General features: G+C 46.1%; 3 protein-coding genes across 13 annotated transcripts in view; 1 reads left to right on the plus strand and 2 right to left on the minus strand.

The window, feature by feature from the left end:
* Positions 1 to 7,088, minus strand: part of Tatdn1 (TatD DNase domain containing 1) — a 28,641-nt gene extending 21,553 nt beyond the window's left edge. Inside the window, exons 1-2 of one of the 4 annotated variants that reach the window (XM_034516453.2) lie at positions 6,831 to 7,088; positions 1,970 to 2,035 (exon numbers count right to left, since the gene is read on the minus strand). In XM_034516453.2, the coding sequence (XP_034372344.2) occupies positions 1,970 to 2,035; positions 6,831 to 7,077 (313 nt within the window). In that variant the 5' untranslated portion in view covers positions 7,078 to 7,088. Of the gene's footprint in view, positions 1 to 1,969; positions 2,036 to 2,795; positions 2,817 to 6,830 lie in introns of those variants that run through there. The other 3 variants (XM_034516456.2, XM_076911394.1, XM_076911397.1) reach the window with 3 other exon arrangements.
* Positions 7,089 to 9,428: 2,340 nt separating this feature from the next.
* On the plus strand, positions 9,429 to 13,161 carry Ndufb9 (NADH:ubiquinone oxidoreductase subunit B9). Its single transcript, XM_034515965.2, has 3 exons — positions 9,429 to 9,710; positions 10,575 to 10,688; positions 13,030 to 13,161. The coding sequence occupies exons 1-3, from the start codon at positions 9,429 to 9,431 to the stop codon at positions 13,159 to 13,161; spliced, it is 528 nt and encodes a 175-aa protein (XP_034371856.2).
* Positions 13,162 to 14,809: 1,648 nt separating this feature from the next.
* Mtss1 (MTSS I-BAR domain containing 1) overlaps positions 14,810 to 23,457 on the minus strand; it is a 137,564-nt gene continuing 128,916 nt past the window's right edge. For 3 of the 8 annotated variants that reach the window (XM_076911387.1, XM_076911388.1, XM_076911391.1), the window contains 4 exons: positions 20,753 to 20,947; positions 19,515 to 19,688; positions 18,956 to 19,151; positions 14,810 to 17,717 (listed from right to left, as the gene is read on the minus strand). In XM_076911387.1, the coding sequence (XP_076767502.1) occupies positions 17,014 to 17,717; positions 18,956 to 19,151; positions 19,515 to 19,688; positions 20,753 to 20,947 (1,269 nt within the window). In that variant the 3' untranslated portion in view covers positions 14,810 to 17,013. Of the gene's footprint in view, positions 17,718 to 18,955; positions 19,152 to 19,514; positions 19,689 to 20,752; positions 20,948 to 21,719; positions 21,840 to 23,457 lie in introns of all 8 variants that reach the window. The other 5 variants (XM_076911392.1, XM_076911393.1, XM_076911390.1 and 2 more) reach the window with 5 other exon arrangements.

Here is a 23,457-nt window from a genome sequence, read left to right on the forward strand (position 1 = left end):
CACTGGAGCTCACTGTTTCAGATGACTGACTGGCCAGCAAGCCCCCAGGAGCCACGTGTCTCCTCGCCATCACTGGGGTTACAGACACATGCTGCTGCTCTTAGCGTGAACATGTGTGCTGGGGAGCCGGACTCAGAAATTCATGCTTTGCACAGAAAGTCCTTTACACTGAGCCCTCTCTCCAACCCACTGTTAGGGCCAGAAACATAATGGGCAGCAAAATCAAATATAAAAACTTAATTATTAATTTCATACTTCAGCTTCAGAGTAAATAAAAATAGAATTCAAAATTCTATTTACACACACACACACATATATATTAAAAATATTGTAATTCAAAAGACAAAAATCACTTTAGTTAACTTATACTGAGTATAGCAACTAAGTTTGCTGGATTATATAAACTGCAGTAGTAGTGATAATTGGCTACTGCATAATTTATGTCATAGACACATATTCAAACACGCATGCATATTATATACATGCAACAGCAAAGCATGAAATCTAACCACTACAAAGGCAAGGAAAACAGAATGTAATTTACTCAACATTAACTTTATTGTATTGTCTAAATGAACTGTAAGAGGTAAGTTTTAAAGTGAGACCTGGGAAAACATTTGTTTTTCTTGTTTCCTGTGTTCAGGAAAGCCATCTGGAGAAGCTTGGCATGGTCATTTTCTGATTTAGCTCACTGTGGTATGGAACTCAGTCGCCTCAAGCATAAAGCCAGCATTCCTATTTGCATGTATAGAGCACAGGCGCTCTTCAAAGGCAGTGTGCACAGACACATCTAAGCAGACACATCCTGCTTTTAAAATTTGGTGTCACCACCATTTCCTGCTTAGTCACCTCTCAGCTAACCCAGCAGGCCTTACAAATGAACTTGTGTGTACGAGACACAGCCCAGTGGGGCAGCACTTGTCTAATTGCATCAGTCCCTGGGCTGAGTCTTAGGATTGGAGAGGAGAACGAACTTATATGATAAGACAAACCACTTGCTTCTGGTGAAGCTTACACTTAAAGTTACAATATCCGGTCCCACCTATACACTGGGTCTCTAGGTAGACACAGATGGAAAGAGAAAGGAAGAAGGAGGGGTCGGGGGAGGAGGAGAGATAACAGCACACCTTCTGTCTACCACACTTTGTCCTTGGCTGAAAATGTTTTGTTCCTTTCTAAAAGATTTCTTAAATTCTCTCTCTATCTCTCTCAGTGTGTGTGTGTGTGTGTGTGTGTGTGTGTGTGTGTGTACATGCTGCTATCTGCTCATGAATGCACATGCTGTCAGAAGCCAGTAGAGGGCATCAGAGGCTTTGGACCTGGGGTTACAGGCAGCTGTAAGCAGCCCAGTGTTGAAGTGGGTGCTGGGAAGTAAACTGTAAAAGCAGTAAGTCCTCTTAACCACTGAGCCATCTACAACCCCTGAAAATGTTGATAAGTTGATGTTCACTGGAAGTAATTGTTGGGTTCCATGCTTGCTGTCCAAAACAGTGGTTTGCCAACAGAGCTTGTCTTAGTTCATTGTTTTATCTGACATATGATGACGAGGGTTTTGCTTTGTTTGTTTTTTTAAAACAACTTCTCACTATGTAGCCCAGGCTGGCCTCAAACTTGCTATCCTCCTTCCTCTACATTCTGAGTGTTGTGCTTTTAGACTCGTATTCAGCTACACAGAGTTCTTTAAGATTTCATTTTTTTGGTAAGATTTATTTATTTGATGTATGTGAGTACACTGTAGCTGTCTTCAGACACACCAGAAAAGGACATTGGATCCCATTAAGATGGTTGTGAGCCACCATGTGGTTGCTGGGAATTGAACTCAGGACCTCTGGAAGAGCAGACAGTGCTCTTAACCGCAGAGCCATCTCTGCAACCTTAAGATTTCAATTTTAAGAGTGGATTATGCTTTCAACACCTTGTAGCAGAGAGTTTGTCTTCATAGAAGTCACCTTAGTAAAGAGATATTCACCTTGATGCTTCTGCACTCCCCTATAAATTCCTCTGAACATGGGATCTGTCAGGTTTATGCCAATATCTGTGGAAAGCAAAAGCAAAGCAGATAATCAATAAAGCAAAATTTACTTGAACTATCTCTAAACAAGCTTTTCATTCACACAGTCATTCATTTGAGCAGTATCAACCGGCTAGTCAATTCTTGGAGGCTACTATAAGAGACCTGTGGGATACAAGGACTAATATGTGATTTCTGCTCTCTAAAGACTCATGGTAGAAGTGAGTCTTTAGCCATTCAGAAGTGAATGGCGCAGACCCATTCGCGGGCAATTATGACGACAATGAGGGGGACAGGAAAGTTAATTAGGAAACCGAATTAAAGTATATCATGTATACATGAAATCATCCATAAATTTCTCAAAATACTAAAAACATAAAACCACTGTAATTATGGGGCACAGGAAGTTCTACCAGAGTTTGGCAGCTGGCTCAGAAGAGGGTCCCAGAAATAATCCAGAGCTGAATGTTACAGGATGAGTTAGAGTCACCCAGTGTGGTGGTCTGAATGAGAATGGCTCCTATAGGGTCAGTTGGTGGAATTGTTTGCAAGGGATTAGGAGGTGTGGCCTTGGAGGAGGAGGTACATCATAGAGTGGGTTTTGAGGTTTCAAAAGCCCATGCCACCATCCCTTACTCAGGAGAGGCAGCACAGTGGAGCTGGCACTGGTGGTGGTGGTGGTGGTGGTGTGTGTGTGTGTGTGCATGAGCCAATCCCCAGGGCACAAGTGTGGGAGAACTGACCCCACCACTTGTCTGCCATGATGCCTCCAATGCCTCCATACCTGGTAGCCTGCTGTCATGCTTCCCACCATGATGGTCATGGACTTAACTTTCTGGAACTGTGAACCCCATACATTTTTTTCTTTTGTAAGTTGCCTTGGTCATGGTATCTGTTTGCAGCAATAGAAAAGGAACTAAGACAGCTAGCCTTCAGGGTATGAAAGAGAACAGTTCTTCAGGAAATAAAAGGTTTTGTAGTTACTAAAGAGAAGCACAGGAAAGGGTTTAGCCAGGAAGGACAGATCAATTATGGCACACACTTATGTTAAAAATACTGGATTCAATGATGCCTGATGAGTTTTAATCAAAGGGGCAAGATTTACATCTAAGACATTTCCTTCAGGCATACGGAGAGCTGGGATGTGAAGGGAGCAACAGAAGTTAGGGTCTCTCATTTGGAAACTGGCAAAAGCTTGTGTGCAGTGAAGACAGTCTGAGATGGTGATGAGTGGAGATGTAGAGGAGAATTACTTCCTTATTCACAACTACACCTAGAGGCTGACTTTGTCAAATGCTGTATGTCAGATGCCAAGCTGCCCCTCAGGATGTGCTGCTCCAACATTATGGCAGACCTTGAGAGGTGAATAGGAGTTTAGATAACCCTAGAGATAGTAAAGAGAGAATTCTAGGCTGTTGCAGGATATTTGATCACGCTGTGAACCCTAAGATTGTGTTGTTTACTGGAAAAATCTGTTTCTAGTTGTGCTGTGATGGCTCAGCCTTAGATGGCTCATCACACTCTCTTAAAGCACACCTTTAATCCCAAACAATGAAGGTAAAGTTAGTTTGTAGAAGGAAGCACCCATGTTTAAAGTGATGTCTAATTGAGTGGCGACAAAGTGATGGATCAGAGAAAGACTTGACAGAATAGGATCTGCCCAACTCTCAGGAGAAGAGAGGGGAAAGGGAAGCTACTTGAGGGGCAGTGCAGAAAGGACAGGAGACAGCTTTACTAGGATAGTTGGACAGAGGATGTGAAGAGAGAACAAGTTAGGCACACAGACAGGCGGTGATGCCCACCAGTCCTATTTATCTCACTTCTTCAAAATGCACTGATCTATGACAAGTACCTTGTAATTAAAAGCATTCTTATCAAAAGTATGCTTATTGACGAGTAAATCAACAGCAAATAAATAGTATATTTAAAAAAACAACGTTTAGCCAGGTCAGTCAAAGATGAAAATATCCTGAAAAGTAGAAAACCAAGTGAGAAGGACTGAGAGACAAACACAGTAACACTGGCAGTCACTATGTCCTTCTGATGGAAGGAGTCAGACGCTGGCAAGCCCTGCTATATAGGACAGGAATATCTCTACTTCGTTATCGTTTACAAATGGCCGTCTTTAATAAAAACTGCTGGAGTCAATGAGTTTATTTTTTAAAACCAAACAAAGTAGGAAAGTGTTTGTTCTGCTGCTCTCTGACAGAAAGCAGTACCTGCAAACTGTGTGGGCTTCGTCAATCATGTCAAGGGACTGTCACCTGTGATTTAGGAACACAGAGAGACTGTAAACAAGGGATTTAAAATGGCGCTGGATTCTGTTAGCCTTTTGGTATAATTTCAAGGTTAGGAATTCTCAATAATAAGAGAACAAGGGACTCGCACCACTGTTGAGCAAAAAGGCAGATCCAAAAGGTCAGACAAGCAGCCCAGTTTCTTCAGCAAGTCAGTGCCAAAAAAGACATAAATTAACAACAAAAGGATGCCACAGCAGAGGAGCCAGACCTCCTTCCTGCAGCTGCTGTCTGCCTTCTTGCTAATGCTGTTACTGTGACACAGGGCCTCATCATGCAAAACAAGCCTCTGCCTCTGCCCTAAGTCTTGAAATTACAGGTGTGTACTACCTTACTTGGTTTTATTGCCTATTTTGTTAGTCCCTATACTGATAATGGTTGAACATTCTAAAATTGTTTTTAAAAATCAACAGAATATTTCTCTACCTGTGAAATTATTAAAAAAAAAAAATTTCAAGGCTGGAAAGATGGTTCAGCAGTACTTGCTGCTTTTCCAGAGGGCCCAGGTTTGGTTCTAGCATCCATATCAGATCGCTCACAATTGCCTGTGACTCTAGGCGCTTGAGAGGATCTGGCTCCCTCTTCTGGCCTTCACGGGTATCTGCACACATACCAACTCCCACGTGGATAAAATAAATCAACTTTTTTTTTTTTTAAAGTTTAATATTCAAAGTCCATAAAACTTTATTGGAGCATGAACACAGATTTATTTATATACTAAGTCTGCTTTCAAATAACAAGATGTAAGACAAAAAGGGAAAAAAAAAACAAAAACTGCTTTCTCTACTACACTCTCAGATCAACATTAACTATATTTTAAATTTTATTATAACATTGCAAGTAAAAAACTATGAAGTTTTACTCCTTTTAATATATATTATCGATCCACAAGATAAAGTTTCCTTGCTTCTTTTGTAAATCTGTGTGAGCCCTTCTCTTTAGTTCTTTGGATAAGAGATCAAGAACCTGGAAACAGCCAGCCTAGACTCTAACAACCAGTAACAGCTACAGAGACAGTATGAGGTGAGGAGGGAGGGGCTCTTGGGGCCGCTCCAGGACAAACCATTTCCTAGCACTTCATGTCAGGACCCCAGAACACCTAATCTTCACTTCAGGTTTTCTCAGAGGTTTTTGTTTTTGTTTTTGTTGTTGTTGTTTACCTGCTAACAGCTTCCTCACATTTTCTTTGCCTGGTTGTAGGACTTAACTCTCTAGTGTAAAAACTAACTCACGACTAGATTGCTTACAGCTCTAATTTTAAATACAATGTCTTGGGAAAATATATTGCTTAAGCTATCTCAGATTTTACTGTATAACCTTAACTTTACTGTATAAACCTTCTAAGTGCTTGGATGATCTCTCCATTTGGGTGTCCTTTAATTCACGAATGGACCTAATCCAATAGACGGGGATGGTCTTCCCACCTATAGTTATTTAACCTGTCATCTTTGGGTGTTTATTTTCCACAAGCAGGCATGAACAGTCGATGCTAAACGCACAATCGTTCGACAACTTTTCCCATTCTTTTCCCTGTTGCAAAACCTGAAATATTTCCATGCTTCCCCTTAACTGCCACAAAATCTACAAAACGACTATCAGGGTAACTAACCTCCTCCCTGTCACTTCCCACCCTTAAGTAGCTGGAAACTCCACAAAGACAACATTCATACTGAGATAGCCCACAACGGCATCCCAGAAGGCAAGATTCTTTCCATATAACTGGCACTCAAAGATTTGCTGAGAAGTCTTCATTGAAACTCCACTCCATACAGAGTAAAATGTAAGAAATCAAGTCTTTTGGGTTCCAAGTTATCCTCCCAACTCTATCTCCTACAATGTCCAAGTTTTCCTAAGTACCATTTTGAATCCTTGCAGCACTCTCCAGCTGTTGGATGGGTCGTGGAACTTGGCAGGTAACACAATTTGCCACCCTCCTCCCGTCTGTGAACTTATGTCTAGATAGCCTGTGAGCAAGACTTCGCCACATTCCTAGGACTCAATGCCAAGCCTCCCAGCGTTGTCTATGGTATGAAGGATGTCTGAGTGAACCGGTACCTTGAAGGTATTGTCCGGTCGGCCATGAAGAGGGAGGGAGGGTTCACGAAAGACAGAAGAATAGCAATTAGCTTAGGGGCGGTGCTTTCCTTTCTTTCTTTCCTTCCTTCCTTCCTTCTTTCCTTCCTTCCTCTCTCTCTCTTTCTTTCTTTCTTTTTTTTGAGTGGTGGGAGAACTTGGGGACTAGCCCATGCTAGGCAATCAGTCTACCGCTGGCGCACACACATCCCACACCTACTCCTCTATTTTCAGTTGAATTAAACACAAAAAAGCACAAGTTACAATTATGCCCGTGAATTCTCATAAATGAATATACACTCGGAAAACCACTCTCGAGCAAGAACCAGATCAATCATTGCCAGCATTCGAGGCCTCCTGGCATCTTCTGTAGCCTGGAAAGGCCAAGCCGCGAAAAGGGGTCCCGGGACAGCCGGCGAGGCCCACTGCCAAGGAAAACTAGCCCTTACCCACGAACTTGAAGAGACTCATGACAGCGCGGCAGGCTCCACCCAGGAAAAAGCGGAAGTGGCTTAGAGAACGCTCATCCTTCCGGCTCCGCCTCGCAACCACCCGCTTCCGGGTTCCCGGCAACCCCTGCGGCGGCCGCTGAAGGTGAGCCGGGCGGTATGGCGTTCTGCGCTCCCCCGGCCTACCTGACCCACCGGCAGAAGGTGCTGCGGCTCTATAAGCGCGCGCTGCGCCACCTCGAGTCATGGTGTATCCACAGGTGGGGAGAGGGGACCCGGGGCTCGGGGACGGAGGCCGAGAGGCCCTGTGGGCCGGGCTGATCAAGGACTTGGGGACACTGTGTAGGGAGCCTGCCCTTGAACCTGGGTCCTGATGCTATCCTCTCTGCTTCTTGATCTGGCAGAGATGATTGTATGGGGCGCGACCAGGACCCAGCGTAGAAGGTTGCATGAAGAAATAAAAAAATACCTAGCACTGTCATTGTCATGGATCTAACGCCAATGTTTTTATGACTCGGTTGTCCCTAACCTTAACAGTAATTTGTCCATTGTCCTTAGTTTGCAAAGTAACTCAGTTACTAGTGATTATTTTAGCCTTAGTTTACAGATAAGCAGGCTCAGGATTAACTTGCCCGAGATTGTTCAGCTTCTGCGTGGCGAAGTTAAGATTAAAATTTAGGTTTCTGTCGCAAAAACTTTATTCTCTTTCCCACTTCCCATTGGCTTTTCTCTATTTGGCTTTATCGGATCGACCCTTCTCATTACTGTCATGTCTATTTCACCTCCTACATAATTTTATTCCTTTAACCACTGTTACTAGTCTTCGTGTTAAGTCTCATATTGTGGAATATATTGGGGGAGACATATATTCTCCATTACATAATGAGTTTGAGGCCAAAAATATTCTTTTTACAGATAAACAACAATATAGTGTTAAAACATGTAGACTTTCATGACCTAAAAGAAATGGAAGGTGCAGTAACAACCCAAGATGTGTAAATCCCAGACCACCACACTCGTATCCTAAAACCTAAACCCACATGAAGGATTTCCAAGAAAACGGTGGGAAAATCAAGTAGGCCCTGCAAGACCTGCAAAGGGTGGTAACCCAGGATCCTAGAATGCAAGTTTGTGGTTACACCTCCTTGTTATGCAAGCAGGTGCAGTGTACAACGTTGTACAATTGTTAGCTTCTTTCCTACGGTTTTCTTATTTGTTTAATAGAATTTGCAATTCAGCTTCCATTCTGGATAGCAAATAATCCTCTTTTTAAGCTTCAATCCCCATGGATTAATGGGGAAAGTGATAGATACCCTCATAAATAACAGAATTATCAGTGTTACTAAAGAAGTTAAGCCTTCAAGAATTCAGGTAATGCATACAGCTGGAAATATTAGAGCTCATAACCATGCAATAATAAAACTAGCTACGATGACAGCAATAACATATTTAAAAGCTGATATCTTTTCTTAGTCCTTGTCCGAATCGGTTCCCTTAAAACAAAGCTAAACAAACAAACCCAGTGTGGCTATCACATGTGTGACAGCCTAAAGTGTCAGTCCTTGCCTTCTTCCTTGTTGGAACAGTGCAGTGCTGGCCTATCAGCTTGTGGGAATCTGTCCCATCCTGTCATCCTGAGGAGGAGCACTGGGACCACTGATGTGTGCTCCCATGTCCAGTTTACTTGGGTTTTGGGACTCCAAACTCCATCCTAATGCTTGCATGGTACTTTTAACTGCTGAGCCATATCTCCCTAGCCCTTAGGTGCTGTGTCTCCTATGGATGTCCTGAGTGTTGGTACTTGAATTAGCTGTGTTTCCAGTTGTCTGTGAGGTCATCTGCTATTTGCTAAATTGAGTTCATCCAAATTCTTTAAAACCAAGCTTTTTTTTTTTTTTTTTTTCACTTCCTCATACTGATTGTATTCTCAAATTCTCTGTCCCAGCTAATGACATTACTGGCAGTTCAGTAGTCTAGACTTGACCTCAAGATTCCCTAGTTTCCCTTCTGCCTCTAACACGAATCCTCATGCATCGGACCTTACTGGATGGTGCCTTTTGTAAATCATTTTCTGGTGTAATGCCTGTTGTATCACGGAGCACTTGAAATTAGCCGACCACTTTGTGAAGTGTGCTTTTGTATTCTAGCTCATGGAGTGCGAATGGCAATGTTTACATTAAGTAACTTACTCCAGACTATACAGCTAGGTTTGCCGTAGTCTAGAGAGGCTCCCTCTCTGGATGGGTAGTTTGTTTCGTTTGCTTGGGTCTTGTCTGACAACTACCACAGGTCTTCCCATCTTTTGCTAGATGCTATGCCAACTCCTGGAGATGTGCGGATGATCTAGCAGATGGGTGGTAGTAGTACTGTCAGTGAGTGGTAGCTGTTCATGAGTGCATAGCGAGGGAACCTGCAGAACTTGTCACCTTTTCCCTTCATGTGGAAACCCTTGGAGGAGAGAGGAAAATAGCCAGGCTGTACTTAATGCATTGTGTCTGTTACTAATGCAAGTGGCTCGGCTGTGCCAGTACAGCGTCTGTTGCTGTTCGGAGGGCCGTAGAGGAAGTGTTCCTGATGACCTGAAGTTGGTGAGGTGCCATGGAGGTTCTCATCTGGGGTGCACTGATCAGAGTGCTGCCCACTCAAGTAGGCATCCCTTCTGATGTCTACAACCATTTCGATTTCAGGGACAAATACCGGTACTTTGCTTGTTTGATGAGAGCCCGCTTTGAAGAACATAAGAATGAGAAGGATATGATGAGAGCTAACCAGCTGCTGAGGGAGGCGGAAGAAGAATTCTGGGAGAATCAGCACCCTCAGCCGTATATCTTCCCAGACTCTCCTGGGGGCACTTCCTATGAGAGATATGAGTGCTACAAGGTAGGCGAAGGGTACATGGTAGCTGCTTTACAGGACACCAACCTTGTCCCTGGTCCCAAATTGAGCTATGGCTAAATTTTCCCTGACAGGCTGAACTTTTTTCTCTCCTTTTTTCCCCTGAATTCAGCTCTAAGGTTTTGCAGTGTACTTTTGGCAAAGCACAGTGCTAAAGGCTTTGGTACATAGCTCACCTGGGGAACTTAAGTTAGCCAGTTTGGATTGGTACTGAGAGTTGCCGATACTCAGGTAATGTTTCCATAACCCTTGGTGTTCAGCAGATTCGAGCCAGAGAGGAGGGGTGCCAGCTCTCTTGGACTATGTTTAATGTTTCAGCTACATGGCTCTTTAAGGCATTCTCTCTTACTTCTGGTCTCTGCTTGCCCTCCTCTATTCATGGCTTACAGCCAGAAACAGTCCAATAATAACTGTTTTACATAGACACACACACACTAACGTATACGTATATGTGGTGTGTGATACATGTATGTGTTGGTGGATGTTCTGGTAGAAGCCAAGATCAATTACAGGGCTCTTCCTCAGTTGTTCTTTATTTCTTGAGATGAGCTCTCTACTGAGCCTGGACGCACCCCCTCCCTCTTTTTTTTGGCTAGGCTGGGTGGCCAGGGATCCCTTTAGAAGTCTTCTCTCGCCCATCACTGGGATTACAGGTGCTTCTCACCATGCCTGCTTTTCCATGGGCACTGGGACTCTGTACTCAGGTTCTCATGGTTGAGCTTGGTAAGCACTAGACCAGCTGAACCAACTGATAGCAAGCCGCTTGAGTTTTGTCTTGTCTCCTGAGCAGGCCTTGTCCGTGCTATTTATAGTTAGCCTGTGGAATAACATGCTTTTCTCTTTTGGCAGGCTCCAGAATGGTGCTTAGATTACTGGCATCCTTCTGAGAAAGCAATGTATCCTGATTACTTTTCCAAGAGAGAGCAGTGGAAGAAACTGAGAATGGAGAGCTGGGACCGGGAGGTGCGTCTTTTGACCGTGCACCATAGCATTTGCTTGGTCAGCACGGGGATAGAGTTTGCCTCTGTGGGCTGAGGTCCACAGTCCAGCCATGACGGTTATGCTAGCTTCTTAGCTAGACTTTTAGTTTCTCACTGTGTTCAATTTCACATTGGCCATCTTCTAGTTATGTTGTCTCTAGTGTGTTTTGAACCTCTCTGATCTCGAATTTTCTTTTCCCTCCTTCCCCTCTACCCACCCTTCCTATTGTATAAAACTCCTTGTCCTTTCCCTACCCCAGAGCCCTAGGCATTCTTCATTCAACTTCAGATGTTCAGAGTTCAGTTTTAGCAGCTCTTGTCATAGCGTGGGTGATACGTTGGAGAAGCCAGGAGGACACAGGAGTCCAGTTTAGGGTTTGTGTGATAGTTTTAGTGAAAATGTTGTGTGGCCCAGAGTGCTACAGAAGCTGTGGAAGGGACATGGACAGGCAGAATGTCCCCTGGAGGGATCTTCATTGGCTGTGGGGGATGGGTGAGGGACATGGAGAAAACAGTGGTTTCCAGTGATTTCTGGAACTGTCTGGAGTGCAGTGCTGGTGTCAAGGTAGGGAAGACTGGTATAAGGTAGAGGGAAGTCCCAGGTGTCAGGGATAATCCAACATTCAGAAGGGTGCAGCTTGAGAATCTGGCCTCTGTGAAGTATACATTCCACCTGGCAACTTCCAGTATAGGAGTCTGGTCTAGAAATGGAAATTGGTGAAGTGTTCGGTTGTATTTAAAATTGTAGAAACGACTGAGATCCTTGAGAGGAAGCTAGAAAAGGTTCTTGATTATTTTGTAGATAATGTATGTAAATGCATTCAGGTTAAAAGGTTTGAAGATGAGACTTCTTTGTCACAGCTTCTGCTTTTTCAGTATCCTGAGCGGACAGCCAAGGGAAGTGGTATGGGGGGTGGGGAGCACATGGAAAAGTAGGCTTGCCAAGAGACAGTGATGGCCCATTTGACACTGGGTAATTGATATATTAGACATTGGTTTGTCTAGTATTTTCTCCTTAGCTATACTGACCTGTCAGGTCCAGGTTGCCCATTGAGCCATTTCTCCAGCCAAGTAGAACTACAGAGCCAGGCAGTGGTAACACACACCTTTAATCCCAGCACTCGAGCCAGAGACAGGTGGGTCTGTGAGTTCAAGGCCAGCCTGGTCTACAGAGTGAGTTCCTGAACAGCCAGGGCTACACAGAGAAACCCTGTCTGGAAAAATCAGACAAAACAACAGGAGACTTAAAGTATTTCGAAGGGAAGGGTCATGACAGGGTCTAAACTGAGTTTTAAAAGGCAGTTGAGACAGGCTGGTGCAGAAAACTCCAGGTGGAGAGGGCTCAGTTCCTTCAGAGTCTCAGGGAGTCCATGCAGGCAGGCAGGCAGGCAGGCAGCAGGACCTAGATACTGGCCTCTCAGTTCACCGTTCTGAAAGTTGTACTGGTTCTGGGAGATGACGTTCAGGATGTTGGTATTAGAAGTCCTTAGCCAAAGTGGAGTAGAAAGGCCTCTGTGGTCAAGGGACATCATGTTTTGTAAGAAGTATTACAGCATATTGAGGCTTAAAATATACCTTTGTGGTGAGCAGCAGTGAGCAGCAGGCTTGTTCTGCCAGTGACTACTGAGGACTCCTGAGTCCCTCCCTTCTCTCTCTTCTCCAGCTCCTGGATGTCATTCAGTGCTGTGTGGGTGAGCTTTTGTGCTCTAGTCCTTTCCCATTAGGACAGTGATGTTGAGAACCTTGTTGGGCAACATCAGGCAGGGCGGAGTCTACTTTTCATGTGACCTGAATTCTTGTCCTGGCTGCTCGCTGAACTTGTTAAGTTGCATCCCTAATACATCTGAGCTGAGTTTCTTAGTTCTTTTGGAGAACACTTAGATAGGCAAGAGTGTTTTCCTGGGGACCAGCAGACCGTAACAAAAGGAATTAGGAAGACTGTGGCTTTGCTGAAGGAGTAAGAGACAGGTAGAATGCTCAACCTGCCATGCTGGAAGTGAGAACAGTCACCTGGCTCACCTGTGATGACACCATGGGGCAGGGCAACGCAGGACGACCAAGGAGTTAAGACACCAGCCTGATCTAGTTCCATGCCAGTCAACTCAGCTTTATAAAAGACAGACTTTAAAAAAACAAAGACTCTTCAGAGAGACTTTTTCTAATTTGTAGACTCAGGCATAGAAATGGTGCAGGTTTATAGGAAATAAACATTTCCTGATCCTGACTCAGGTGGAAGGAGACATCCCAGGCTGTCATCTGATTATGCACATGGGTCTTACTGTTGACATTCCTTCTGTAATTGTTCCTTCCTTGTCCCCTTCTAGGTTAAGCAGCTGCAGGAGGAAACACCACCTGATGGTATTATGACTGAAGCTTTGCCTCCTGCCAGAAAGGAAGGTGACTTGCCCCCATTGTGGTGGCATATTGTGACCAGACCTCGGGAACGGCCCACATAGAACACCTCACTGTTCATGCTTGCAAGTGAGAGTTACAGAACATGTTCACACTTGCCCTAATAAAAATAACTGGACACAGTCGGCCATGACTGAAGTGTTCTTCCAAGGATTACTGTGGTGATTGTTTGCCTGTAGTGTGGTTTGGTTTTTACCATGTATGCTAGGTGTTTTAAAGTTACCTGTAGAATTATATTGATAGCACATGTGCTTGGTAAGGAAAAGCTTCACAGAGAGCAGGGTCAAGTGTTAGAGCCAGGTGGGCTTTCATCTTTGTGCATGCACACTCAGGCACTCGTGCACACGTACACACTCGTGCAGGGCAGAGACCCATGTGGGTGGTTCCCCTCACCTTCCGTCTTTAAGATGAGGTCTCTTGTGCACTGCTGTGCCCAGCTTCATGGGTGCCGGGGCTCCAGACCTAGGTCCTCATAAGTGCCTATCCACTGAGCCATGTCCCTAGCCCACAACTGAGTAAAGGGAAGAAACAGAAGAGAAATACAGAGGGCTTTAAAAGAAAGAAAAAGAGGGCTGGAGAGATGGCTCAGCAGTTAAGAGCACTGACTGCTCTTCCAGAGGACCTGCCTGAGTTCAATTCCCAGCAACTGCATGGTGGCTCACAACCATGAGATCCAATGCCCTCTTCTGGTGTGTCTGTATACAGCTACAGTGTACTCATGTACATAAAATAAAATAAAAAATTCTTAAAAAAAGAAAAAGCCAAAAGATTCTTAGTGACCCTCACATTGTAGGGGTACCGGGGTGTGCTGCCACTCCTTGCTGCCTTCTTTACTTCCTAAAGGCTCTGCTAATGGAATTTTAGTCTTTATGAAAAAAGCAACTCTGAAGCAGCACAGGGCAGGCATAGAGTTCAGGGCCTTCTGGAGGTGCGCGTAGGTTTGCCAGTTGGGGCTCAAGGGTCTACTGTAGGATGCTTTGGGATCCAGGTACCCAGCTGTGCCTCCTCTGCTGGGCAGTCAACGGTAAAGATACAGCAGACCTTCATTAGTATCCCAAGTTAGTTTTTACAAAGGTCAACCAGAGGAGGCTAGCAGTCAAGCCTGGCTTATCCCCAGGACCCGTGTACGTGGAGAAAACTGCTACCGCAGAGTGCCCACAGGTCTTTACACCGGCTCAGCCGGCATTCTTAAAAAGGGTACACCTGTAACTCAGCACTTGCTCTCTTGAGTTCAGGGCCACCCTGGTCTGCAGAGTTCCAGGCAAGCCAGGGCTGCATAGTTGAAACTTTTATTTTTAAAGATTTATTTATTTTTATATACGTGGGTACAACTGTAGCTGTTTCAGACACACACCAGAAGAGGGCATCAGATCCCATTACACATGGTTGTGAGCTACTATGAAGTTGCTGGGAATTGAACTCGGGACCTCTGGAAGAGCATTCTGTGCTCTTAGCCGCTGACCCATCTCTCCAACCCATAATTGAAACTCTTAAAAAAAAAAAAAAAAAAAGTAAAGCATTCTACTTTACTATCAGTAAAAACTAGTTGCTTTTAGGTTTGGTAACTCATTAGAACTGTTTTCAAATTAGGCAAGTCTAGCCTTTAAATCTTGTAACTATATCACCAACAGAAGGCTCTGTTCATGTTCTAACATTGGACTGAGACCCCAAGAAACCTGAAGCAGACCTGAGGACTTTTTTTCTTAGTGATTCTTTATTTATAAGGTAGGCAGAAGCAACTGTTACAATGTAGAAGGGAGACACATTACACGCTGGCTGTTATCTATACAAGTTTCGAACAAAAACTGCACAGGGAGAGGTCAACTCTCAATACAAACTAGCAACTAAACCACAATAATTTACCTTTAGAAAGGGTTCGTTTTCAGCTGTGACACTGCTTTTACAATATGCAAAAACACAAACAGAGCTACCCAAGGTGTTTGTCACATTCTTTCTACATTGAATTTGGCAACAGTTTATATTAACTTTATTCAGATTATACTAACGTTTAAAAACTAAACAAGTGAAAAGCTGTACGACGTACAGTTACATCCATTCCTTTCAAAGGTTTAAAATACCACTGTCTCTATTCGAATGACCTTGCAGCAGTTTCTGCATCTGCAGAAGCCACCTCGAGCATCATCTGCACAACGCATCAGCTACTTTGAGTCATCATGGTTGGCGGGCTAAACCACAGGCACTACTGTTTGCTTATAGTCTGTGAAAGGAGCTTGTTTTTCAAAGAAAAGAGCTTAAGTCATTTCTAATCATCATGCCTTTGCTTTAAAGCCATAACATAAAATGTCCTTTGAGCAATCACAGCAGTGTTTAAATGTTAATATATAGAACAATGACTAGAGGAACGTTACTCTCACATCCAATGTGGCTGTGTGTTAAAGTATAAGATTACGTCATCAGAGGCTAGAGCCAACAGAGATCTGCAGAGCACACAGGACCCAAGTCTCTTGCCCAAAAAGTCAACCGTGTTCTGTCAGTTGCTGCACTGCTGATGGCCTTGCCTTTTTTAACAGCTGTCTTTAAATGTGAGCTCTTGAAGTCTACAAATCTCTGTTGACTTTAGGGATGGGCATTGTAACAAATTTAACTTCCACTTAAAAAAAAAAAAAAAAAAGACAAATTCACTTAAAAAAAAAAAAGAAGAAGAAAGAAAAGAAAAAAAAAACATTGCCTGAATTGAAATCAGACTCCCAGTTGACCGTAAATAAATCCTCTTTGCTCCGGTGTTTAGAAGCCAATCAACTGTCCTCATTTAAGGAAGGGAAGAAAAACAAGCCCCCAGATTGTTAAGCACGTTGGCAAAATTGTTAGACTCCAAGCTGGTTACCCTTGATAAATCTGTTTGAATTTTTTTTCTTCAAAATATCTGGGCTTTTCAACGTACCCAGCCTGCTGGGCACAGTTAAGTAAAAGGCATTTTCTATATCTAAGAATTCCCTGCTATCATTTTAAAATGTTTTTAGGTTTTCTGAATTGCCTTACCCCTTTGGATGTATTTGGATTCAGTGGAAGTGACTATAAGAGACGAGAAAGTAAAGGGACTATGTCTACCCGTGGCAGCAGCATGCGCAGGACTGGATGTGGGCGGTGTGTGTGCAGTCAAGAGGAATGCTGGGAGAAAGGAAGTCCTTAAAAACCTTACAGAAACAAACACTGCAATCTAGTATGGCTTATTCGGATGCGTTAACCATGAAGCTACTGGAAATTCAACCTATGAGGCTACTCTTCAATGTAACAGGATTGGCTATGTTGACAGTGTGCCCCTCCCCCAGCCCTCCCCCCAATCCCAACACAGTCCACCATGTCCGGGTTTACTTCTCTGCATATTGCTCAACTGTTACTCCCGAGTTTCTCCTCCAGAACACAGTATATGTGAATAAGGGTTTCACCCCTTATCCGTTGTGTTTATCCATTAAAATAACTTGAATTTGCTTCTAAACTAGACAACTACAATGCAGCTACAAAAGCGTGAGGGAAGAAAAAGAAAAACAACCGAGTATGTAATCCTTTTGTGAAATTACGCCAAGGCTCCCCATCCCAACCCACCCCCTCCCCTTTATGCTTTTAAAATTTTACAAAGACCTGTAAAAAAGTTAAATGGAATTTGGCACCTTCAGAAAAATCAAAAGGGAAACTAAGGTTAAAATATGCAGAAAGAAACCGTCAATATTTACAAATTAAAAGATCAAGATTATGTCAATTATATATGTTGCTTTTAATTCTTATCTAAAGATGTTTAATACTTTGAAAAGAGCAGAATTCCGAATTGCCTACAAAATCTTTTGCTTGATTATAGACTGGAATGGATCAAGACAAATTAGGCTTTATTAATTAAAGAGTTCATCCCACTAGCAGCATCTCCTGGGAGCTATGAGAACCTAAGAGAAGCGAGGTGCTGAGCGATCGTTGGTGGTCGTCTTCCTCAGCTTCACACCCCTCCGGATGGCATTCAGCATGTCTTCTCCCTGAGGACTTTCTCTTGGGCTCAGGTCTGCGGGATCATTCTCTGAAATCGGGCCTGGGGAGACAGTGGCACTTGGGGGGTCCCTTTCCTGGTCTTCAGCCTCGCTCTCTGGAATCGCCTGTCTGTGCTCCTCAGGTATAATGGGCTTTGGGCCTGGAAGTGGAGGGTTGATCGGCGCTTGACCACTCCACAAGGAAGAGGGTATATTGCTGACACCCTGGGGTCCCTCCCCCACAGATGGAGACTCAGGGCTGTGCTCACCCCGGGGCTCCTCTGGCCCATCTGGAGGGGATGGCAAAACCCCAGGGAGGTCTGGGACAGTTGGGGTTTTGACAGGAATCACTGGTGTCTTGATAGGAATAGGACCAGCTCCAATGGTCCCCCGGCGAACAGAAGGCTTAGTGGAAGGGGTCCGTCGGATGGTCGCAACCCCTGGTGTGACCATGGCAGGTCCGAGAGTGGTGGGAAGGCCAGCAGTTGAGGCTGGACGCTTGGCTTGGAACATCCGCCGGTAAGACTGGCTGATGTCACTGTTCCTTGGAATGGTGGAGGATTTGTCAAATTCTTGCTGCTCTGCCTCCTGGTCACCACTTACAGAGAAATAATCGTAATCTGAAACTGAGGATAGGATTTGATTAGACGGTCTAGGTCCAGGGCGATAGCTCTTCTTTTCCCATGCCACGATAGGAGGATGGCCTCACCCTCCCCTGCCCAGATGCTAAACACTGCCTCAGTGCCAGTTCTGTACAGGAGCCCTTTGCTCTGTTCACTAATGTACCCTGTGTGTCCACGACAGAGAACTGTGAGGTGGAGGAAAGAGCCCCAGACTGTGACAACCCCAGCTGTGACAATGCTGCTGCCAATGACCTCTGGGAGGTCGGATGAAAGGACACAAATTTGTCCAGTCCTCTGGTCCACAATTAGCCATGAGAAAGCTCTCATGGAAAGTGTTGGCTTTACCATCTCCATGATAACCAACAGCTCAAGTGTGGGCGAGAGAGGAATGGAGTTCCTGAGAACTAAGGACAAAGGCTCGTGTCCTCACTCAAGCCTGCTTTAAAATGGCACTGTGCATATCTCAGGGCAGTGAGGGAGGGGACGCTTACAGTAAGTTTCTGAACAGCAGGTCAACTGAAATGGAGGCTTAATTCTTTGTTGGGGTGAGGTCTGGAGAGCTATGTTTTAGAGGGGGGTTAGCATAATTCCCAGCCTCTTAGCTTCTAGACACCAGTAGTATCCTTGTGGTTCTGACTACTAAAGATATGTCCAGACTGCTCAACGTCCCTGAGGGGACAGGAGGAGGGGGAGTCTTTACTTGAGAGTCACTGACTCGGATCTTTAATAACTTGTGGGTTACAGGGAGCCTTTAGCCAACCATCCCACAGTGATTCTGGCTGTCACATGTCTGCTTTGCCGGCCCTCTATATGTATGGTGATGAGGGAGAGACTGACTAGATTAAGAACTTAGGGGCTGGATTCCATCTCTTAGACTGGAGTTGGGTGGATTTGGTCAAGTTATTGAGCCTCGGTGTCCGCATTTGTAAAATGGGGATAAAATATCTCTCCCGTGCGTGATTGTGAAGATCACGAGGAAAAGGTGCTTCACACAAAGTGCCAAGCAAACACGATGCTGTCATTAAGAGCACGTGCCTCATTGCAGGTTGGGGAGCATCACGCACGGATGGTAAGAAATGAGCAAAATGGCTCACGTTTGGGGTCACTTCTTAGGCAGCAGCAGCCAGCGACCTGTCAACTCCCGATCACTGCCCCCAAAGACAACAGAGTGATTCCAAAGCCCATCTGTAGCCAGGCATTATGCCGTGGTTAGAACAGCCGCCGGCTCGCTGCCTCCTCACCTGGAGCCGCCCGGAAAGCTGGGCGCCTCGTACCTTGGGAGGGGATGGTATCCTCAGAGCAGCACGGGGTGGTGGTCTGGGTGCTATAGCCGCTGGAGCACTGTAGCGAGTCCCGGCTGCTCCTCTGCACGTCCAGCTGGAGGCCCCGGGACAGGGCGAGTGTCAGCTCCTCACAGGCCCCCATCTCCTCACCAGGCTGCAGGATGGAGGGCAGACACACAAGCCACAAGGGACATGTAACCTCAAGAGACCAGAGCCACCCACCATACACACACTGTTGTAGGTGGGACCCCAGATCACTCCTGTGAGCACCACATCAGTAGTCTTTGGTGGCTACTTAGACCTGCATAGTTCTCAAGCAGGAACTAGAGAGTCCTACGTGCTTTACTATCACAAAAGGATTCCCCGGTCTTTTACACATTGTGGAGCTGGGGAAGGAGAATGGAGAACCACCCCTCAAGCTGCTAGGCTATGTGGACCCTGAGTGCAGGCCAGGGTCCCTGGTCCCCATTTTGGCCTAACTGTGAATCCAGCCAGATACAGAGAACAGGTATATCACCCTGGTGGCAGCTGACACAGTCATGCTCCTCGGTCTCTGTGCCTCTTCAGCAGCTGCAGGTGGACCTCCTGTAGTAGTGGGTCCTCCCCCATTGGAGTCTGGCTCACGCTTCTCTTTGCGGCGCTGGAGGGTGTTCACCAGTGGCTGGTCATAGGGTCCTGGCTTTGCCCAGTCCTGAGTAGAACGGTGTAGTCAAGAGCCATAGCCCCTGCCCACACCAACTGAGCACGCCCTCCCCCTACACTACTGCCTCCCTCCTCCTCATCCCTACCCAAAGATTTAAAAACTTTGGGTTTTTAACAACCAGGTAGGCAGAAGCTACCTGACAGCTGGTCACTATATACCAGTGCATCAGCTGGGACAGAAAGAGAGAGAGTGCCATCCCAAGGAGTCAGGCCTGCCTTTCTGCTGGAAGGACCCACTCTCCTAGAGCAACTGATTTAGCCAAGGCTACGCGGCCACCAGGGGGCCCCAGCGCTCCACCAGTCGCTCTACAGGTACGTCTGCCACCCTGGGACAGGAAGGGCTCTAGGATCTGCCCCAGGTTTTGAGGACTCTCAGAGATGAGGTTATAAGCTGCTCAAAATACTGGCAGCCCCAGGGACTGACTTACCGTCCTGGAGCTTCAACCGCCCTGGTAGAAATCACTTAAAAGTTTAGTTTTTATATTGAAACAAACATGTTTCAACATCAAACAATCAAAGGCGAAGTTCATATACGTCTGAGCGAGGGCAGACTCGGGCTGCTGTTCTGTTACTGCAGCAGGACTGTCATGGGGGGACAAGATGGGCATACGGCCAAGGAGGGCAGTACAGGCTCTGATAAAACACTGCAGGTGGCCCAGGAGGGAATGAAGCCAGCAGGCTCCACACACACACAGAGTTTAGCAGTGTCCTTGATAGCTAGTCTTCAGGGCTAAAGTTCCCTAAAGGAAGACTCAGGTTTCTGTTCCACGTGGAAAATATCTCTAGCTGGTTTTTGGTGACCCCTGGGGGGGGGGGGCAGCTTCCTGAGGAAGAAGGGTTGTGGGGAGGAAGGCAGAGTGTGAAAGGAAAGGTAGAGTTGGGGGCAGGGGAGGGTGGCAGCACAGAAGAGGAGTGAGCACAGAAGCAATGAGGGAGGGAGGAGGGAGGGAGGAGGGAGGGGAGGAGGGAAGGGAGGAGGGATGGGAGGAGGGAAGAAAGAAGGATGGGAAGAGGGAGCTCTAGAGGGTGGGAGGAGGGAGGGGAGACACAAACCTTCCAGCTAGGGATCTGAGATGACGGGAACATGCCGGGCCCAATGGTGTAATAATGAGCGTAGTCAGGAAGGTGGACAGAGGTGACCCGAGGGAGCAGGCGGGAGGCAGGCAGGCAATGAGGGAAAGGGCCTGCACCCACAGGCCCTGCATGGGACTCACTTGATAAACTATAGTGAGAAAACCCATTAGACAACTAGAAACAAAAAACAAAAAAGGGAGGAGAAAAGGGAAAAAATTAATATAACAGGATGAATGTAGAGGTACAAGATGGCACTGACACCGAGGGCACGGGGAAACCTGAATATTTACAAACAAAATCAACACTGGTGCTCTGCTGCCTGTGAGGGATGCAGGAGGAACGCACGGACACCCAGCAAGCACTCAGTCGGGAGCATCTGACCTGAGTTTTAGAACAGTTTAGGAGTCGGCCATTCCTTAGTTTGCAATGTTGTTAGTGTTTTAATTTTCTTTTAAACTAGTGAAGCCTGATTTCACAGCACTAGGGAACCGACTCGTCACGTTATGCAAATCTGTTCATTCTAGGTTTCCCAATCGGCACACTGCTCGGGAGCAGACTCCACATCAAGCTTAGCGATGGGGAGAGGAGGGTGCAAACTGAAAGACGGGACAGCACATGACCTCCGACACAGTGAGATGTCACATCCAACAGTCTTGTGGGATGTTCGAGAAGGAAGAAGGAAGAAGGGATGAACACAGACCCTGTTCTGGGGAGGAAGCCTTCACATCTCCAAATCCCCCATACCCCTCTTCCTCGCCCTCAATGACCACGTTGTCAGGCAGCTAGGGAGCCCTCCACCTATCCAGACCCTAGCCCAAAGAGGGCTCAGCTTTTGGAGCAGATCCTGAGTTTCCAGCCCTACAGCTGTGACAGCTGTGTGTGCAGCAGGCAAGCGGGGGCAGGTCAGGAAGAACAGCCCACCATGGCTGCGACCCTGGCCAGTCACCTTCTCTGTGGACACCCAGGCGCCCATGGTGGAGCCTGAGCTGACTGAGGTGGGGGAGCTGCACTCGCTCACTGACTGGCAGGTTTCCGAGGCTTCTGAGGAGGCCGAGCTGGATGAGTTCTGCAGCAGGGAAGAGCCACACGAGGGGACCAACAAACCAAACCACGGGCCACCAGAAATCATAATTAAAATAAAGGAGGAAGGAAGGGGTGGGAAGGGCAGGTACAGAAAGGGAGACGGAGACAGAGACAGACACAGAAGAGGGGGGATGAGAGAAGCAGACAGTAAGTTAAGGCTTATTTTTCACCCACACTGGTTTTAAGAAAGCAACATGAGACATGGCCAAGCTCTGGCCCTGCTGCGTGTGGAGCCTGTAGACACAGCTCACCCTTGCGCCTGACAGAGCAACACTGGCTCATTACACCGGGCCTCTCGGCAAGCTCTGGGCTCTTGGGCATACGACAGTATACCACAAGGACCCAGGATGGACCTTATAAGTCCATAGGTATTATACATTGCACAAAACTGTCCCTAGGCAAGTGGTGGCTGGACAAGGCTCTAATTCCTAGCGACTTATCGTCCAGCACAGCTTCTGTTCCAGATGGTAGCATCACCTCCCGTCTTAAAGACAGCTTTGAAGTTCTCTGTCTGGACAGTGACTTGGGAGAGATTGAGCAGGGAGGCCTGGCGATGAGTCTTTATTCCCACCGCCGGATGAAGCATCTGGAGAAGACCAGGTATGGGGACTGGGTGCCAGTGCTGATGGCACAAGTCCAGGTGCCTGACAGTCCCCTGCCCCCAGCCTGGCCTTGTGACACTCTGCTGTAGTAGAGACTCTGCCTTTCTTATGGTCACTGGTATGCCTCGATTCTATGGCCTGGTGTGGTGGTTTTAATGAGAATGGGTTCCATGGGTTTATATGTTCAAACACTTGGTCTCCAGTTGGTAAAACAGCTTGGGAAGGACTAGGAAATATGCCGTTGCTACAGGGAAAATCACCGGGGACAGGCTTCGAGGTCTCAGAAGCCCACGCCATTCTTCCCCGTGAGCCTTCTTCACTTCATGACACCAAGCTTCTTGCTCCAAGTTCCTCACTGCTAGCTACAAACTCTAGCTTAACTCCATTTTGATGAAATCAATCAGGCCCTTCAGTACTATGTGCGCCTGGATCAACCATCAAGGAGGCCAGATTCATGTTTCTATCCCCTTCTCCCATCTCAAAAGGATTCCTGTGAGGGACAGAGGCTTAGCTTCCCATCTTGCAAGGGCAAAGCACCGAACGCATACCCATGGTCGGAAATGTAAAGGCTTGAGTTCATGCTTTCTCTCCACCACTCCCCTGCTGTGGAGCTGTGGACTTTAAGCTCTGAGCCCAGCGTTTTTCACCTTGAGAACTGGATCAACAGTATCGATCTATGCCAAAGGGGAGGTGGAACCCTCTGGCTGGTGTGATCTGGGAAAGATCTTACAAGTTCCTCTTTACTTGATTGCAAGCAGCTGTGCTGTCTGAAAAAGAGTAATTCTCCCTTAAATCCTGCAGCATCCTTTGGCTTATTATAACTACCCTAAGGCTGAGGAAATAAGACAATGGTTGGTCACATGCCAATGAGAGACCCTGGATTCCATACCCAGCACCAACAAAACACACAGAGAGCCTACTGGTATGTGCATACATGTCTGGGGGGGGGGCACCCTGGGCTCCACACCTAAAACCAACAAAACATACAGAGAGTTTATT

This window comes from Arvicanthis niloticus, chromosome 13 (genome assembly GCF_011762505.2).
Source record: "Arvicanthis niloticus isolate mArvNil1 chromosome 13, mArvNil1.pat.X, whole genome shotgun sequence".
Lineage (NCBI taxonomy): Eukaryota > Metazoa > Chordata > Mammalia > Rodentia > Muridae > Arvicanthis > Arvicanthis niloticus.

Bases quoted from the DNA above. Each gene is read 5' to 3' on its own strand.
- Ndufb9 (XM_034515965.2), top strand. From the start codon at position 9,429: ATGGAGGTTCTCATCTGGGGTGCACTGATCAGAGTGCTGCCCACTCAA. The intron at 9,711-10,574 runs GTAGGCGAAGGG...CTCTTTTGGCAG, and splicing joins AGAGATATGAGTGCTACAAG to GCTCCAGAATGGTGCTTAGA. The intron at 10,689-13,029 runs GTGCGTCTTTTG...GTCCCCTTCTAG, and splicing joins TGGAGAGCTGGGACCGGGAG to GTTAAGCAGCTGCAGGAGGA.